Source organism: Mytilus californianus, unplaced genomic scaffold, assembly GCF_021869535.1.
Source record: "Mytilus californianus isolate M0D057914Y unplaced genomic scaffold, xbMytCali1.0.p SCAF_13, whole genome shotgun sequence".
Taxonomy (NCBI): Eukaryota; Metazoa; Mollusca; class Bivalvia; order Mytilida; family Mytilidae; genus Mytilus; species Mytilus californianus.
In genome coordinates, this window is record NW_026262615.1 from 43738617 (window position 1) to 43759912 (window position 21296).

At 33.7% G+C, this 21296-nt stretch overlaps 1 protein-coding gene across 4 annotated transcripts in view; it reads left to right on the top strand.

Moving 5' to 3' along the window:
• LOC127723732 (fibrinogen-like protein A) overlaps positions 1–21296 on the top strand; it is a 130424-nt gene that overhangs the window by 94184 nt on the left and 14944 nt on the right. Inside the window, exon 1 of one of the 4 annotated variants that reach the window (XM_052230482.1) lies at positions 20481–20577. The exons of the other annotated variants lie outside the window; for them this stretch is intronic. Within the exon in view, the coding sequence (XP_052086442.1) occupies positions 20496–20577 (82 nt within the window). The 5' untranslated portion in view covers positions 20481–20495. Of the gene's footprint in view, positions 1–20480; positions 20578–21296 lie in introns of those variants that run through there. 4 annotated transcript variants of the gene reach the window in all.

A 21296-nucleotide genomic window follows, 5' to 3' on the forward strand; every position in this document is an offset into this window, starting at 1 on the left:
CTGACCTCTAGTGGAAAGTATGAACTGAGGGTTGACTTGGTGGATAGCTCTGGCGACAAAAAATATGCTCTGTATAAAACATTTTCGATAGGAGACGCTACATCAAAATACAAGTTAACTGTCGATAATTTCTCTGGAACTGCAGGTAAACTATGTTTATTAGTAAAACGCAAAAAGAGTCGACATTATTATGGTATACACATCGCGGACAACCAAAATATTCTTTTCAGGGCCGTATTCACGATTTTATTAGTTAACTTGTTTTCTATACCTTATTTTTCTTTTTTTTTTTACTTCTGTTTTGTGTATGTATTTTAGTAATAGGGTCATTTTTTTTTTATTATTGTAGAATTGGTAACCTATCATACAATTTTGGGTGTTTTATAGAAATATTTTGTTATCAAACTACATTAAACCCATTTCAGCTTTCAATGTTTTTTTTTAGCTAATCAGTTGAGATATCATAATGGAATGAAATTCACTACAATAGACCAGGACAACGATACGCATGGAAAAAACTGTGCTATTCTAAGAGGAGGCTCATGGTGGTACTATTCCTGTACTGGTTGTGACCTCACGAGCAGTGGTAATTTCAAACCATTTTGGGGAGGTATCAACCCAGCTGCGCAATCAGTAATGATGATAAGAAAAACATGAATTTACTTTTGTTTTACTAAAAGCAAGCTTAAGTAATAGAAAACATATTTTTGCGTATTTGTGTTTGCATGATAACCTACATCCTATATTTCATTTACTCGAGCTAGCCCGATATAAAATGTATTCTACCAACACAAGTCATGAGCACTGAAACTGTTTTTGTCTTGCAACTGGGTGTCTTATCATACATTAACAGCCCAACCGATTTCGCTAGCCTGTATATTGTATACTATACAGATATCGCCTTAAAGCTCCGCCCACTGCCAGAATACTTTTGTGTATTGCTGTTGATGAGTGTCGTATGAACTTTCGTGACCTCAGAATGTGTATTGCAGTCGCATTCCAATGACGTATTGCGCAACCCACTTTCTGCTTACAGGCAAACATGTACAGCAGGATTAACTCCATTTTATACGGCGTCAATTTTCAAGTTCAAAACTTGAATGTGTACATGTGTATGAACACACAAAACCAACCATGAAACAATGTCAATATCAGTGAATGTTACGGTCAGTTCGAAATTCTGAAGTGTAGGACAAATCATAGATGTTTGTCTTAAATCGGACAATGTTTTGTTATTTCTTTTTACTGTTGAAATTAGTTGTTATGCTATAATAAATAATTACTAGCTTTGAGCGATGTATTATTGTTGACCATGCGAGATTTTTTTTCGACGTACCGGTCATATACTGATTGTGTGAATATTTTTAATATTACTACGCGGCCATCAAAGGTAAAATAAACAAAAACTTATATATTTTAAATCGAAAATAAATTCAATAAATGTGCGTTTTTCTGTCTTTCAAAGCAAAACCAATGTACAAAATTAATTGCAGGATAAAGACATTAACTGTTTAGTGTCTTTAAATATCAGCTGTATTTGTGCGAGGCTAAGAAACAGGTGTAATGCGAGCTTCAGCGAGCTATTACTCCTGTTTCGAGACGAGTAGAAATACAGCTGATATTTATAGACACTAGACAGTTATTGTCTATACATTCGTTAATGATTTTTACATTACTACTGAATAGCTGACGTTACTGTTACTGGTGAACTGTAGCCCTGAGATAAACAACTTCAAAACAAAAGCAAAATCATTTTTTACTATTAAAGTTCTAAAATAATAATGTGTTTTATATTTCTATTATATGACTGCGGTTTATGAAAAAGGGATACGTGATGGCCTTAGTCATCTCTCAGTTCCACGTGTATTCATGTTCTTTAAAACCTTCGAACATGGAAAGTACCCTAAGGGTGACCAGAGATCTGCAATAGGTCACTGGAGTCAACAGGTAAGGGTTAGAAAAGACATATTTGATAGAATTACAGAGTAAAAATAATCACATTCAATATGGATTTTTAGTCCCTGACGTGTATCTTTTGCTCTGCTGCCAATACTTTGAAATCGTTAAATGCATCCTATCGATGGTCTGTTACTTGTCATAAGCAAAACGACGAATGAACTTGTGGAGCAATACAGTTTACTGCTTACCCTTCAAAACACTTCAGAACTTAATCCCATATTATTTTCAATCATCAGTTGTCTGAGTAGTGTGTAGAGTGTTGTAGTCTTTTCGGTTTTTGTTCTTTCTTTTGACAATGTTGTTGTCTGTCTTTCTTCTTGATCCGTTTTTTAATATATAATGCATATATTAAATAGGATTTCCCGGTGAGACTAAACAAACAACAGTTAAAGGCGTATGAAGAAGAGCAAAAGCAACTAACACTATAAAAGTCCTTTAATCGTTAGCGTTAGAGTGTTTCGGTTTCTTCATTTATTTGAGACATATCTTTCAATCAATATATTCAATACCTTCATTTTTCCTTTCCATCGAAGTAAAAATATATTACTTCGGTTCTTGTAACTTTCTTGTACCAAGTCAGGTATGTCAGTAATTTTCCACTTATTCCGTTGGTTGATAATGTTTGTGTTTGTCAGTTATTATGGACTTCCCCTTTTTGAATTTTTTTCAAATTTGACAAACAGGAAACATGTTGTTAATATTAATACAGCAAGTTCTAAAATGTTTTATTTAACTAACGGTGTACTCCAAGGTAGTATATTGGGGCCACTTCTGTTTTTGATATATATGAACATGGTGAATGATCTGCAAATTAGCATTGATCCTGATGGTAAGGTTTTAGTATATGCCGATGATCCTATTCTTGTTCCACATTCAGATCAAAAAATCATTTTTAGAAAAGCTATCACTCATGTTAGAATCATGTAAAGATTGGCTTGTTGATAATAAATTGTCTCTACATTTAAAAAAAAAATGAAAGCATTTTAATTTGGATCAAACAGAAAACTTCAAAATGTCAATGAAACTGATTTTTCTATTGAATGTGATAATAATAAAATTGAGAGAAAATCAAATGCGAAATATTTAGGTTGCACTTTGTAAATACAGCTGTTTCACAAACCACGTCTCTTTTGGAGTGATATATAATATTCATAGATATTTTGATTTGGATCCCAGATATAATATCTATGTTTAATCTCATACAGACATAACTCGGGAATGTTACCACACATGGATAGCGGCTAAATTGAATTCTGCGGAAAACCCAATGTAAAAGCAGTTTAAACTCTTAGAAGTTCGGGTCATATACAATATTCTTGACAGACCTTTGTTTGAACTTTGAAAAAAGTAGTACATATGAACTTTCCATTCTATGATATAATTTTTTTACAAAACTTCATAGTAAAAGTTATCTTTACACATTTTAATAAAATTAACTCAAATATAAAGTTTTCTGAATATTTCATGAAGGTTGAGAAATTTCTGGGCCTTAACTATGATGACTCAGCATAAATTCACAGTTTTCAGTAAGCATAGTTTAGCTGAAGAACTGTATGCAAAAAAGGTTCATAATATATGCATTTTTGTACTTTAAATTGTTAAGAAATGCTTAATAAAGGCAACAGTAGTATACCGCTGTTCAAAAGTCATACATCGATTAAGAGAAAACAAATCCGGGTTACAAACTAAAACCGAGGGAAACACATTAACATGATTAACTAAAAGAGGAAAACAACGGAACAACAGAAGCACTAAACCGCAACAAAAACAAACGCCAACATACATAGAAACGGACTATTTGATAACAACTGCCATTTACTGACTTGACACCATATATTTTCAGAAACAATGTGGGTTGAACCTGGTTTTATGGCTAGCCAAACCTCCCGGTCATATGGCAATATTAAAAGATATTGCTAAAATGACAACACTAGGTGATAGGAATACATTACAAACAAATGCAAGAACACTCAGCACAAAGAAATGCATAAAAAATAATATAATAGTTCATTTCAACATGTAAACTGTAGAATAACAACGAACATCTCCCATTAACGACAGTACAGGACACCAAAAACAGTGACGTATAAATAATCTTGAAATTCATACAATTATATGGAACGAGATCCAAAAATTCACAATTTTTTTTACAATACTTGTCCAAAGAATTATCATGATTATGACTGTCTTGAAATAGATATAAGAAGATGTGGTATGAGTGCCAATGAGACAACTCTCCATCCAAGTCAAAATTTATAAAAGTAAACCATTATAAGTCAAAGTACGGTCTTCAACACGGAGCCTTGGCTCACATAGAACAGTAAGCTATAAAGGGCCCCAAAAATTACTAGTGTAAAACTATTCAAACTGGAAAACCAACGGTCTAATCTATATAAAAACGAGAAACGAGAAACACTTATGAACCACATCAACAAACGACAACTACTGAACATCAGATTCCTGACTTAGGACAGGTGCAAACAAATGCAGCGGGTTAAAACGTTTTAATGGTACCAAACCTTCACCCTTTTTCTGAAACAATAGTGTAACATCACAACATAGAGAGACACACTATAAAATATCAACTGAAATAGCTTAACTCAATCAAAGGACATATTAACACGAGTGAACATACACTGAACAAATAAATTTGACCTATGATACAATGTAAATACAAAATGAATAAACTATGGAAAGAATAATAAAAGTAACATGTTATATCGGTATGAAATGTTAAACAATTTAAGAAAAACAATATGCTCGAACAAATATATCAGCCATTTGCAATAACTTTAAACGGGTAAATGAGAATAATTTTGTTGTTAGGTATACGTGTACAGTTCCAATAGAGAAAGGAAATATTTTTACAAAATAAAAAATTTTGATGTTCATAGTACGCAGTGAACATTTATTATATTATATGGAGACGAGGACAATATGCAAATATTTCATAAAGTTTCTGAATATATAAATGAAACGAAACGTTTTGAAAGTTTACCTTGTATATGTTTTAATTAGTTTTATAAATATTGATGTCAAATCGAGTGGATTGCCCGTAATCGACTATAATCGGACATGTGTGGTGGTCATAGTGACTGTCTATCAACAAAGTAAAAGTTAACTGTTTCGTTGGGGTTTTTTTTTATTTGTTAGCTGTGGTTTGTTTTTTTTTGTTTTTTTTAGTGTATTTTTCCAAATTTATTATATGCTACCTTATACTGAATAGTCTGTTGGCACGTCATATTGATTGTTAAATAGATGTTATTTTTTTGGGGGGAGACGGATTTATAAGTTTCTCCAAACTTGTTTCTGAATCCTATATTTGAATTTCATGTAATATTGTAATACATTATTGTTGTAAAATTTTTCATTAATAAATATTTTTTTAAACTACATGACGTCAAGGGGAATTTATGGAAACTTTTATCTTCGATGAGTGGAGTGCTAAACGTGTCAGTTTAATATTCAAAATATATCGCAAAAGACTACAGGAGACCGCTTAAATATAGGTGAGACCTTCCATATATTACAATGTCACTAACACTTGGCGATCACTTAGACTAGGTATAGATACATATCCTATCAAAAACGATTGCGAAGAAACATTTCGAATTCGATATTTACAGAGGGCTTAACGGGTCACTTTTCATTTAAAATTCTTTAAAAAAAATATATAAAAGAGTGGAGGGTGTTGATTAGGCTTCAATCTGCATAATATTAGAGATAAAGTTATCTAACATATAGATACAACAGTAAAGGTTGAAGACAACCGCATCAAAACATCTGGACGAGTTCTTTAAAATCACGTTCAGATATTTTGACTTGAAGGTGAAATCTACAACTCGGAAAACAAATCTTTCTATATGTTAATTTTGATATTTTTACATTCTAAGTAGTTGCTTGTCCTTATTGTTCTTATGATGTGTTATTACACCACTATCACAGGTTAGGGGGAACGTTTGGAAACACGTGTAACCCCGACACATTTTGTATGTGCCTGTCGACAGTCAGGAGCCTGTAATTCAGTGGTTGTCATTGGTTGCTGTCTGTCTTATTTTTTTTAATTGTTTTAAGCATAAATCAGGCCGTTGCTTTTCTCGTTTGAATTTTTTCACATTTTGTCATGTCGGGGCCTTTTAAAGTCATACAGTATGGGTTTTGCTCATTGTTGAAGGCCGTACAACGACATATGTTTGCTTGCATTCGCGTAAATAGGACTCCGCTGGATAGTTGTTTTATTAATAGTCATATCACATCTCCTTATTTTCATATCAAGCAACCTGCCGTGTTTATCATTAATTATGAAATTCACTTGAAAGTAACTAAATATTTACAGAATTAGTAAGGTAAGTTGAAAACAACGTGCACTAGGTTCTACGACAACTTTCCCTCAAAACAAGTCCCCCAAGTTGGAGATCTCTATCAAACTTTTGAAGTTTTGGCATTCTATATCAAAAGGAGATACATTTATTTGCTGTCAATTTGTTTTTGCTTCTTTAGTAAATAATATTTCAAAAATGGGCCATAGCCTCAAATGGAAGGGTTAATTCTTAATCAGAGAAAAATTGTTTACAATGAGCATTTATATTCGGAGACATAAAGTGGTGAACAAAATAAATAACTCCATAAGGAGGTGCGCAACTTCAATATGCGTGCAAAACTTTCTGTGAAGTTTCAAGGGTCTGGATTAAAACTGTATTCATATATGACGTTCTTCTTTCACTTTTGAAACAAATCCATGTTTTAATTTCAATAGAACATGGGCTGCCCGTGACTGAGTCATAATTGAAATTACAACGTTAGTTGTATTTTGAACTACGCCGGAGGTTAAAATGGACATTTGGGTTGGTGTTGCTTGCTAGGAAATTAACTAAAATCATTCTAAAAGTAAGCTTACATGTATCTGTTAATTTCTTTTATCGTGAAAAGGTAGATTGTCTATTACAGTTTGGCTTCATCAAATCAAAATGGCTGCCTTTCGATCGTGTATCATAGGTCTGCTTCGAAGTTCAAAGTTCTAACTTTTCCTATTAGAATCGAAACAATTCTATCATGCCATGCCTCGCTAACGCTCGATATAAAGATATTGACATATATAATGCCTGCACATGTTAAATGAGCATAGAGCATGGCATGAAAGAATTATTTCTTAAGAAGAAATAGATAACCTCTTTTGAAAATTTATCAGAAAAATTACTGTTGCCGAGTCTTGACATTAGTGAGAAATTTAGATACACATTCCATAATAGCAATTGCACAACTTCGATATGATTGTGTTCAATCTTGTTTTGAAGTTTTGTGGATTTGGGTCGAAACTGAAGGAAAACTTAGTTACACCAACAGGTACATTTTGTTTGTAATTTTTCTAAAAAGTTACTACGTTCCAAAGTGTAGCGGAATTAGAATTAAAGATCCAACAATTCCATAACAATAGGTCACAACTTCCATATGTCATTGTTGTGCGGTAGCTTTCTGTGAAGTGCCAAGGATATGGGTTGAAAACTGTAGGGAGAGTTGTTTACACGAAACACGTACCTTCTTTTCCCCGGCATATGTTATCTTAATTTATTTGCAATAAAAAAAAATGCAGTTACCACCGTTTAATATCTCTATTTTTCATTTCCCCAATAATTCAACAATCAAAACACATTAAGTCAATTACATTTGAAACGTAATTGTATGATAAACATTCAACATTCAAATGAGAGCAAGATATAATGAAGTTCTTTCATACAAGAAAAACTGTCAGAAATCAATAGTAAAAATACCGCAGCATACATGATTTTATTGAAATAAAATATTTCACATCCGATGAATTAAAGTGCTCCTCCCTAATGAAGTTAACTGAAGTTGAGGATGCCAACCTTTACCAAATACTGGTAGGCGTGGAGTTCTCCTAGATGGACTATGTTCATTCATAGCCTTGACGGAGTAGAACCAATCATTGCCGCAGCCAGGCACCAGAACACTGGTGTAAGTCCTGAGGGGCTGTAAATTGCCCAGGAGGATTACAACGGAAAGGTCATATTTGATGAGTGAGTAAATGAATAAATGAATGATCGAACGATAGAGTGGGTGAGTGAATGAGAGAACTGAGTCAGTGAATGAGAGAAGAGAGTCAGTCAGTAAATGAAAGAGTGAGTGAATGAGAGAATGAATGAAAGAGTGAGTGAATGAGTGACTTAGTGAATGAATGAGAGAGTTAGTAAATGAGAGAATGAAAGAATAAGTGAATGTGAGAGAGTGAAAGAATGAGATAGTGTGTAAGAATGAGAGAGTAAGCGAGAGATGATGAATGAAGGATAGAGTGCGTAAATGAGAGAGTGAGTGAGCGAATGAATGAGCTAGAGAGAGAGTTATTGAGCGAGATAAATGAGAGAGTGAGTGATAGAACAAAAAAGAGAGATAGCGAATTAGTAAGCGAGAGAGAGATGGTGAGAGAATAAATGAGAGAGTGAGCGAATGAATGAATGAGAAAAAGAAAGTGAGTGAATGAAAGAGAGAGAGAGAGAGAGAGAGAGAGAGAGAGTTGGTGAGTGAATGAATGAGAGAGTGAGTAATTAAATGAGAGTGAGTGAACGAGAGAGTGAGTAATTAAATGAGAGTGAGTGAAAGAGAGATAGATAGAGAGTGACCGAGAGACAGCGAGTCAGTTAATGAATACGTGAGCGTGAGTTAGTAAGCAAGAGAGAGAGAGAGAGAGAGAGATATATGGTGAGTGAATGAGAGACAGTGAGTGATCGAGAGACAGCGAATCAGTAAATGAACGAGTGAGCGATTGAGCATGAGCTAGTAAGCGAAAGAGTGAGTAAATGAATAAGGGAGCAACGTGACAGAATTAATGAATGAGCGCGAGTGAGTGAATAAGCGAGAGTGAGTGAATGAGCGAAAGTGAGTTTGTAGATTAATGAGCGGATTGAGTAATCGAGAACAAGCAAGTGATTTAATGACTAAGCGAGAAAGAGTGAATGAATAAGCGAGAATGTTTGAATGAATGTTTGAATAAGAGAATGAATGATCGGTCAGGGAAAATTAATATAGACATAGTAAAGGGTGGAATATTTTTATACGTACATATCGAAGATAATCTTTTCTAAGAAAATTTTTTGATCATATATTTTTAATATCAAACTGTCGCTGTCCCTCCGTACACAAAGAAGACATTTTGTATATTGAGATATCATATTTTAAAAGTACATCTTCGATTGCATTTCATTGTGAAATTGACAAAAATATTTAAACAATAAAGAGGAAAATGTGATTTACGTAAGAGTTTATATTCGAGAACAACCATAATGAACGATAACTTATAGGGGTTACAAAACGGTTCCCAATATCTCTTTTAACTCCTTTTAACTATATATGACTATCCTGTTTTGTGGTATCGAAAATTCGGTATTAACATTTGTATTGCTTTTGACTAAGAACATTTCAATATTGAACCGACTGGTAGCATCCGGTCTGATATTGAATATCGAGTAACGAATAACGAACAGGCCGCTTACTTCACATACATTGTTTATAATAGGAAAATAACAGTTTTCCAAATGATTTGATAATTATTAGTCCAGGAGAACCTACGGAAACTTGCTTTAGAAAAATTTCAACACAGTTAAGTATTGCAGTATAATTATTAAAAAATGCATTTGCATAAATGCTTATATTATGTGTTAACAGTTACGAATTTCTTTTTTCCCCGTTTTGACAATGAATAGTTCAAATTGCAAAAAGTGGGGTACAGAAAAAAACTGTATTTTTTTTCTTTCTATTTTATAGTGTGTTTATGAGACGGATAAATAAATTGTCCTAAAAGTAAAAAGCCATCCATGATAGGCTTTATATGGATAGCCACATTTTGACTACCGATAAAGATTAAACACGACGCAATAGGGCAAATGATGCAATATCATGTGTCAGATGTGTTTGAGCGTACCATTTAGCTATTGTTTCGTAATCAAATCAAAAGATTTGTATTTTATCTATTTTTGGACCCCATTTCGGAATTCCTGAGTTCCTGCACGCCGTTGCAGTTAAATGGTTTTCTCTATTTTGTGTGGTATTTGATTGCCCTCTTTGCTTGTATATCCCTCATTGTACAGTAATACATTCAACTTTTCATCGTTGACATCCGTTAATACTACTACCGTTAGGTCGGCGTGATAGGATCCCAGTTACAGGATATCAGTCCAGTACCCACGAATGGGGTCCCTTAACACATCTACCATCATTTAAATGGGATATTGTACCTAGATTTAGATTATGTAAAGATGCTAAAATTTGTAGTATATTCAAAGGGTATTCATTAAAAATCTAAATTTTATGGGATTCTGAAATGTATAGGGTGGATGATTGTCTGAGTAAATGGTCTAAATTTCATTTTTTAATTTAAACCAGGAAGTGAATATAATAACCCTATTAATACTCAAAGCAGTATTGCTCTCTTAAATGCCGGTCATGACTCTCAAGAATTCAACAGGAAACCATGATGGGGCTGTTAGCATTATATAGTAATTGAAACAGTAAAGCAAAACAGTCAAATATAGGAAATAAAAAAGTTGGCCTTCAATTACCATAAAATTGCATTGAAGTAATGGCGGAAATTCTTGGGTCCCCGTCCCTCTTATAGAACCTTCCGCTAATTCTAATACCGTTAGATCAGTGTGATCGTCTGTCGACCGGGAGCCTCATATAGAACCATCTGCCAATTCTACTACCTTTAGGTCGGTGTGATTGTGTGTAGACTGAGAGCCTCATATAGAACAATCCGCTAGTTCTAATACCGTTAGATCAGTGTGATCGTCTGTCGACTGACAGCTTCATAAAGAACCATCCACTTATTCTACTACCATTAGGCTGGATGATTGTCTGTACACTGACAGCCTCATATGGAACCATCCGCTAATTCTACTACCGCTAGGTCGGTGTGATTGTCTGCAGACTGACAGATCATATAGAATCATCCACTAATTCTACTACAATTAGGCGTATGTGATTGTCTGTAGACTGACAGCCTCATATAGAACCATCCACGTATTCTGCTACCGTTAGGTCTATGTGATTGTCTGTAGACTGACATCCTTCTATAGAACCACCCACCTTGTAGACACTTCGCAGGTATTTGTCTAAATTTATGATAAATTATGACTGTAATTTTTTCAGTTCATGGATTAACACCAAAAAATTGGATATTGTTATTTTAGAATTTTCTGCCATGTTTTTATATTTTTTTTTAATTGCAAGGAGATAGGTGTCGCAATATTGAAGCTCCCATTTTTAATGTTGATAGCATTATTTGTATGCAGTTTCTCCTGAAATAAAAATAATAAAATTAACATTCGTGTCGATAGCTCAATAATCGCTGTAGTAAATGCACGCAATAGTATCTGAATTTACAACACCACGGAGGTATAACTACTTGCATAATTTATGATTGGCAAAGGTTATTTGAGATTGTTGGAACTTTCTTCACAAATTCTAAGTGTAACAAAGGATAAGTATCTTGTCTTGGGGAGGGATATATCCTACTTTGTAAAGAATCACTCTGATCAAACAAAAAAATTCCCTGAAACTGACATTATCAAGATGCTTGATTTCTTGATTGACAACATATTTGTTACGTTTGGATGACGTGTTTTTCAACAGACTGTCGGAATTCCAATGGGAACCAATTGTGCCCCTCTTCTTGCCGACTTGTTTCTTTATTATAATGAGGCTGACTTCATACAGGAACTTCTTAGGAAGAAAGATAAGAAGTTAGCAATATCCTTTAACTCTACGTTCCGCTATATAGATGATATTCTCTCACTAAATAATACAAAATTTAGTGACTATGTTGAACAAATCTATCCCATCGAACTAGAGATAAAGGATACTACAGATACAGTTAATTCTGCCTCATATCTTGACTTACATCTAGAAATTGACAATGAGGGTCGGTTGAAAACAAAACTTTACGACAAAAGAGATGATTTCAGCTTCCCAATTGTGAACTTTCCATTTCTATGTAGCAACATTCCAGCAGCGCCTGCATACGGAGTATATATCTCCCAATTCATACGATATTCCGGGCTTGTGTTTCCTATCATGATTTCCTTGATAGAGGATTGCTGCTCACAAGGAAGCTATTAAACCAAGAGTTCCAAATGGTGAAGTTGAAATCATCCCTTCATAAATTTTACGGACGCCATCACGAGTTGGTTGACCGTTATGGAATAACCGTTTCACAGATGATATCGGATATGTTCCTTATGTCGCAACTACAATACCCTTCCCTTTTCACGAATGTGACTTACCGAATTAGACTATTTACCGGATTTGTAAAAACATAAGCAACACGACGGGTGCCACATGTGGAGCAGGATCTGCTTACCCTTCCGGAGCACCTGAGATCACCCCCAGTTTTTGGTGGGGTTCGTGTTGCTTAGTCTTTAGTTTTCTATGTTGTGTCATCTGTACTATTATTTGTCTGTTTGTCTTTTTATTTTTGGCCATGGCGTTGTCAGTTTGTTTTCGATCTATGAGTTTGACTGTCCCTCTGGTATCTTTCGTCCCTCTTTTTTAGGAAAGGTCTTTTGTTAATAATGCCAGTTTCTCAGTAATGACTACGTATTAGATACAATACACAGGTAACAAAGAAATAGGCCGGTAACAACCGTTGCCGGAAAGTTTTTCTGCACGAGTAGTCAGTCTGACTACAAGTGCAGAAGAACTATACGGAGGTTTGTTTCTGTAATCAGTTAATGTAAGTTATAGTTTAAACAAACTTTTGTTTTCACTTCCCTTCAGCCGAGAGTTTTTTTTTTCTTAAGAAATTCAAGAATCTAATAATTTTATAAAAAAAAGAACCATGTCAAGTAAAAGATGAATGTCGTACAAATTTGAGACTTTTTAAAATGCAACTTTGCAAGTAAGTAATGTATGAAAAAGATTTCAGAGATAAGCAAGCTAACATTTGCTTTTTATTTTGGTAAAAACGGAAAAGGGGGGGAGGGGGTTAAAATAAATTTAAAATAAACAAGTTTTATCCTTTTTTTGTTGAAAAAATGCTGGATGTGCTATTCCATTCCCCAATTCCTCCTTAAAAAATAATGAAAATCATACGTTTGCTACCAAATATATGAATCAATATATATAAATTCAATAACAATATGAATGTATAAAAAGAATGAATTTCCTATTTCATTAGTGAATCAAATGTTATGAAAAAACGATTTTGTTATTCGATATATATAGGCATATATTTTGGATAGTTTTTTTTTTTTTTAATTTTCATGCTTATAGGTTTTTATATGTCTCTAATAGTGTGGATCAGGATTAAACACATGTCACAATATGATCCAATCGCAGCTTACCGTCCAAAGTTGGTGACATATTATTAGACCTTTTCAACAACTCTCGACACCGAATAATGACACCTACAGTTTACAGGTAAAATTAAGGGGTCTACAAATTAAAAATCATTCATGAATTGTATTGCGTTTACACCTTCGATTTGTCGATTTTACACGAAAGACTAAAGAACATATTTCAAACAAATATGAATTATAAGGATCTCTTGTGTATAACATTCTAATTACATGTATTTATACGACATTTTACGTTGAATTCTTTTAACGTTCAAGTAAATACTAAGTAATTACTGCAATCATGTCACATCGTAATCTGCCTTTTTCCTCTTAAATTTTATGATTATGTGAGAATTTTGATAAGCGAGTCTATCAACGCAGATTGTTCCACATGCCAATAACGATTATTTCGTTTTTGTAATGCTATTTGGGAAATTTTGCGGAAGGATCATTGTAAATGGACTGTCCGTCCGCCCGCTAGATTTTGTGTTTCTCAACCGATCTTCAGGTCACTTGTTGTACACATTAAATTTTAGGAGGGGTAAAAGTCTATTGGTTTAAAGGTCAAAGGAAAAGGCAACATCGATAATTTAGTAACGAGGGACTACTCCGCTTCAAGATGCCATGTTAAAGTTGAGGTGTTTCCTTAATGAACTTGAAACATTAACGGCACCATTTTTTCAGCGCCACATGTGCATTTTTACAATTAATGTCTCTTCGGTGATGCATATGGTATATTTATCTCAACAGAGCTTGTTGTCTTTGCAGTGTCTTTTTGGACAGTGCTGAACTGATTGACCGTTATATGTTGCCCGTCTCCCGATAGACAACATATCTTGTCCCTTTGTCTTAGATTCCTTTCCCTGTTCCCGAAAAATGTCATTCGTGTGTCTTGCAAGAAGCAAGTACTGCTTACACTTCCCTTTTTAGGACATAGCTTTGGTTTTCTACTCTTTTCTTTTTTTCCCATGCATAATGGTTTTAAAATTTCATTTTCTGACCATAACATACTCATTATTTAGGGAAGGTTTTAGATCCAATTATACTAGTAAAACACTGCGGCATGTTATACGCGCCTGATTTGAATCTGAATCTGAAACAGAAGAGACACCAAGGGCCTTTAAAAATCTATTTTATTATGAACGTATTGTACTCCAGGTGATTCTCGCGAATGAGATTCATTTATGGGCGCTATATTGCGGTAAGTTTGTTTTGGTCGTACAACATTAGGGCGAGGCAATTCATTAGCTTCCTCCTCTCTCTCTGGTAAGCTACGGCATTTGGTTTAGCAGGTCCAGCGACATCACATTAAGCCGGATGATTTAAAGAGAAAGAGTCGAAATTTAAATTGCATTGTCACTGAATATCGATTTCCTGTTGAACATCAAATTGGTAATCTAAAACTAAATAAAGTAATGAGTATATTGAGTCATCCGAAGCCAAAATTAACGGACATTGTAAAAAGATGTACCGCCCTAGTCAACAGACATAAACATTGATTAATTAAACTTACACCCCAGTTCTATTGTTATACTTCTTCGTGTAAATTGAATAGATCTATTGCTACGAATAACAATGGATTTTGACCACAGGGTGTGACAAGCGGGGTTTCTGGAAAACCCTGCTTCTACATCCCGCAAACAAAGTCCATTGTTATTCGTAACAATAGAAATTGATTATTTTTTTAAATAGCATGAACATAAGAAATTACTCATAGTGTTCACTACAAATTGTTTCAAGATTTAAAAAAAAAACACATTTTAGGAAATTCCAATAGCGAAAAAATCAAGCATCTATTTTGAATACAAAATTATCCTTTAAATACTCCTTTGCTTGAAGGTATATTTTTTTTTATCCCAGTCATATGTCTCTATTCTAATTTCTAAAGCATTGAAAAACGGGGATTCTAACTCCCGGACCCCCTCCCCCTCGGTTACCCAGTGGCCGATCAGGGGGTGGAGGTTCCGCGGGTTGGACCCGACATTTATTTAAAAGATCAATGCAATTTGAATGGTTGGACCCCCCCCCCCCCCCTTTTTTTTTCTCTTGAGTTGGGAACCCCTGGCTGGATCAGCCCCTGATTGCCCCCAAAAAGGGAGTTCCTAAATATTAAATCTGTATCTTTGTGTGTTGAGCGTGTCTGGTAGTCGGGTTTCTAATGCAGACACACCTATCCCTTAGTATGTCAGAATATGATTGGGGGTTTTTTCCCGAGAAGAGGGGGGAGGAGCTTTTGTTCTATAAAACCGTATTAAAGATATAAAATAAAGTTATGATTACCTTTATTAAACTGATACAGGTAAGTACTTTGGGTTATAATATTGTCTTCATCTTTAGTCTCTTCTACCAAATCCAACGCTTGCCACAAAATGTCGTCTGTCTTATACCCGTCCATCTTGACAACTGAATACAAGGAGCATGATGTATTTTTTGATAGTAAGAAGAATACACGAAACAGTCAACCTTGACCTGCTGATCCATATTAGCACATGGATTTAACGGGAATTTGTAAAACAACTTTAACATTTGTAAAATATACTCACTTGTCAAAGTTTGAACAAAGATAATCAAAGAAAGGTTACTAGTGGGGTTTCATAGAATAAAAAAAATTCTTATGAATCATGGTTTGATATTATCAATAAATATGCTATCGTTTTTTTCATTTTTATTTTTTTCATTTAATAATCAATGTTAACAAACATAGGGTTTAGAATGGGGTGTAAGTTAGTTATACACCTCGGGATACGGCGTGTCTGGATAAGAAACCCCTCCGGCCTCCGGCCGACGGGGTTTCTTATCCAGACACACCTATCCCTCGGTGTATAACTATTACATCTACTACAAAAATACAGGTTTGTTTTCTTTTTTTTTTCATTTTCCAACTCGGCGTCTAAAAGAAATGAAACATTGAATTCCTTCCCTTTCTTCATAGTCAATTCACAAATAAGTTAGATTTTGATAAGCAAATACTTAATAAACAAAAAAAGGTACGGTTCACAAAAAAACGTCATGTTGAATAGTTGTCTCATTGGCAATCAAAATAATCATATGCGATCAATAATATTTTTTTAAAATTTTATTTTTGAGACGACCCCTCATATCTCACCTGTCGTAGTCGTTCTCAACTGTAGGTGTAGACAATTGTTGAACAGGTCTACTAAGTTGAATGATTTTATTAACGATTTACTACCTATTTGAACATGTATTACACGGACACTTTTTATTTATAGAATCAATCGTGCGTTGGTGATTTGATAGGGATTTTATCTTTTGATTAGATTTGATTTTTTTATATATATATATCCTGTCTTTTTTATTGAAATATAAACGTCGGTACCAGCATTTCTTTACTTTCAGCATTGTCGAGAGTACTATTCATGTCCATATATTGAAAAAAAAAATACATTTACGGACCGACCATTCAGCTTCAAAAGGGGGTATGTATTTTTTTTTTTTTTTGAGTAAGAAAATTTAGTTTTTCAACGCTATCACCCAAATATTTTTTTTGAAATTAGCACTATTATATACGGTATTAGTAAAATCAGGAATCAGAACATCATTTTGCCATCTGCTTGAGCACAATATATTTTTTCTCATAAAATTGGGGGTCAGAATATTTTTTTAGGAAAAACCCATAATCCCCCTTTTGATGTTAAATGGTCAATCCCTTAGTGTACTGATATGAACAGTAATATAATGGAATTGTTTGAAAAAAATATAGTTATTGATGCCAACGTAAATATTTTAATAAAAAAGACAGGAAATATGTCGGTGAAACAAAAATGTTCAAATCTAATTGAAATTTAAAGTGCCCATGAACTCACTGATCATGCACGAGTGATTCTATTTATAAAAAGTGTCCGTGTAACAACTAAAAAGTGTCCGTGTATCATCTAAAAAGTGTCCATGTATCATCTAAAAAGTGTCTTTGTAACACCCGTTAATGTACTGTTTTTCTATAGCTCTGGTGGGGACAAAGTCGTACAATTGATGATACCCTCATAGACCTAATTTCCATCAGCAGTAGTATATGCCTAATGCTAGACGATTGATTGATTTATTGGTTGTTCAGCACCACTTTCAGCACTATTGTGCTATTTTATGGCGGCCAGTATTTATTGGTTGGGGCAGGCGAAGTGCCTGGAGAGAACCATCGACTTTCGGTAGGAAAACTGACAATCCTATCCAATTAAGATTGAAGCCGAGCGCTCCTGCCACGTGCGGGGTTCGAACTCATAACCTCAGTGTTGACAGGCTAGTGAAACAGTAGTTCGACTACTTTGACCACTCAGCCAACGAGACCAGGCCCCCAGTTCTAGAAAGTGAAAATAAAAACTTTATAAATTTTTAAGTCCAAGTTTCCTTTCTCAATTTAACTTCATAAGGAGCACTGAAACCAAAAATGGATAATGCAAATGATGTATAATAAAGTATATTTCATTATAAAGGATCTATATGACAAAAATTAAATGAAATAGAAGAACCAGAATCCACCTACTGTCATTTTTGTTTGAGGGAGTTGAAACCTAGTTTTATCAAAATTTCTAGACTAATCAACGAAAAATGTAAAAATGTATCTTAATAAAAATCTATTTAGAGCCGAAACACTAAATACTGAGCAAACTATACCCTAGGGCTCTAACAGTCTTCCAGCCGCTATATATGAATATAAAACTTTATTCATTTGGTGCGTACGACGAACTTGTCTGGCTTTAACTTTATCAGGAAAGGGATGCTAATATAACAAATAAAACGAAAAAGGATCAAAAGTAAAGTCAAACTGGGACTAGATCTATACACGAGGGAGATACTTAATTTCAAACGATTGCCTAAGATTTATGATAGTACATTTAAAATTTGTTTACAGAAATGCTATTGGAAGTTTATTATACGATTCCACATCAACATAACTTTGAATATGCCATTCAAGACCAGTTCCTCTCACCGTATGAATTGATGACAGTTCTTGTTAGTAGCAGGTAGAGAGGGAAAGGAATTTACTGGGCTATTAGACCCATCATTGATCAAAAGGGAAAAATGCAAACTTTCAAAAAATAAGTTTGCATTTACTTTACTATATATCTATTCTAACGACATAAGTACACGACATGTGTAAAATGTAAACAAAAACATCATACGTAGAATTTTTGTCTTTAATAAAAATGTAAAATAACTGAATGCGAAAGGAATAAGTAGAGTCACTCTTCACCAGGCATTAACGTCATCATTCTGTCCGGAGTTGTTAAGAATTTATCATTAGTAAATTCCACACAGCTAATTATAAACAGGCGCCCAATTTTGCAAAGGTTTTACAGCGGGTCGGAAAAGCCCAAGAGATGACCGTATTTCTATACACAATTCAACCTTCAAGTGGCCCGTTGTACGTGTGTCGTCAAAATTCCATTTAATATCATGACATTATGAAAATGAATAATCCGCCCAAACAAATGCAGCATAAAACATTGTGTGCAAAAGTGTAAAAATATAAATGTTCGTGCGGACAAAAATAAGCAGGACTGGCAGTAGGTGTATTGTGTAGTGAGACATATTGAGGCTTCAAGCCAAAGACGAAAAAAACAACCAAAAACTCATTTAGAAGGCACCATACACTTGTCTTCAGCAATAGACAGTTGTCTGCACGATATACCAAGCCCTCCAGTTTACAGTTATTAAGTAAAAAAAAATATATAAGATCTGATATAAACGCCAAATTCTACAAATAGATATTAAACATCAAGATATGGCATACAAAAAACCTTTGGCGTATAATTGTATATACAAGACCTCAGTAATTTTCTTAAGGAAAATACCACGGAATGTAAGTCATTAAAATAAAGGAAAGGCCGTACAAATGTTATATTTATAAAAATTAATTAATTTTCTACTGAGGGACCGGGCCCTTTGCATCCGTAATCGGACCCACCCTGCTTTTAAGATCATGTTAAGGAAAGAAACCACATATTACGTACTATCAATACACATTGTGGTTTCAAAGGACTGTCATATGCCTAGCAATAACCTACATGACAACACGCATATTCTATCATGCATTCCAAAAATAGGTGGAGATTACTCGCACATGCCTTTTGCATAAATCTCAAAACAAAAATGTGTACTTTCAGGAATGTAGACCATTCATAATTTTTTTGAATGACAAACAACTTTTGGGGTTAAATGCTGCACTCATTCAAAATTTGATAAATCAAGATTTTTTTAAGGCCAAACTTTTTCTGCATTTGAAGTAATAATTTGTACCATCCTAAACAAAGTGAATGAAAGATGTTAAGTCAATATATATATGAGCTGGTTGTCAACAAGAACAAATGACAAACCATTAAACTATAGAAAAATATCTATCATCTTGTTAATTCGATTTAAATCTTTCTTTTATTTTTTTTTTTTTTGGATTTTAATCTTCAAACTGTGCCAAATAACACCAGGATTTCTAATTATCAGCTGTTATTTTTAATTTTGCAAAACACATGACGGAAATAAAAAAAGAGTGATATTTTCAGACATTTATTATCAGTTATATATTCAAAATTTGGGTGTTCTCAGTCTAACCAGTTTATCGGAGACCAAAGAATAAAATTCGTTTAAGTAGTAGATACATAACTACATACATGTACGATATGAGGTATTTTAACAGTAATAAAACTGATAGTCCTCTATCCACACAATATTCAATTATAAAAAATACCAATAACGGTACAAATTTTACTGCACCAGATACGCATTTCGACATTTAATTCTCGTCCTTGATGCTAGATGCCAGAACTTTTGAAAATCCAATACCTAATATCAACGTTGAAGGGCTGATAAAACAAAAAAAGACATAAGTCATACTAACCAATTCCGGAGAAGAACTCATAGATTTGAATAAGGGAGATGATTCCTTAGTATAATTGATTCCCAAAACTCATAAAAACAAATTTTAATAAAGAAATATCCACATTATAATGCCAGTGCCGAAGTATTTGTTAGTGGGTTGTTTATACCCTCCGTATTTTGTACCATCCAAAACAAGGTGAATTCAATTTGTTAAGTAAATCTATCTACATCATCTGTTGTATATCCAAATGCAGGATCTATTACAGACACGCAAAACAGTAATTATGTAGAGAAATCCAACATAATATACGCGTTGACCAAAATTACCAACTTCTATGCCAAATGTGGTTGCTTTCAATCATGTTCAATATGTTTCTTTTGTTGGTGGTATTGAATTCCGTATTGATCGTATCCTGTTCAAAAGATGTGACGCTGGTCAGAGGTAAGAAAAATTCATTTCTAAAATTTATGAAATATAATTTATTGAATATGTTGGTTTCGAATCGTACCAATCCCTGACGATATCTATGTTCAAAACGATTAACAAAGGAAAAATATGTGAAGATGCTTAGATCAATATAAATCATTTCAAAATTTCACACAAACGTAGAGATAAACAGGATTAGATAAGGTATCCAGAAGGTCGTAAATCTTTCAACTCTTGTCCATTGTAAATTACATAACAAAAAATATTAATTATTGCGATTTTACATACTTTTTTTCATTTTTGAAGGATGTTTGCATCAATTAAATCCAGGAATCTATGATTTAAAAAAGTTGTCAAACCATGTGATATTTTCCAATTAGGGGATATATTTGAATAAATAAACAAAAGTTTTACTGTTAGAAGTAGCCTAAAATGTTGTTAAGTATTTAAAATAACATTGATGGAGTTTTATAAGAGTTTCTGTTTTTAACCTCTTACTTTTTGTTATTATTTTGGTCTGTTTCACTCATTTTTATAATAGTTTTATTAATCATTATTATTTCTATTTTCTTATTTGCATCCTCTGTTGTGTTTTTTTTTTTATTGTAATCGTAAATCAATTTCGAATATTTCAATTTTTAAAATAACTTTTACCTGTACTATCTGACCTAAAAATAAATGTAAATAAGTTATCGATCGCCTTCATATTCATACATCTCAATTTTACCAGGACC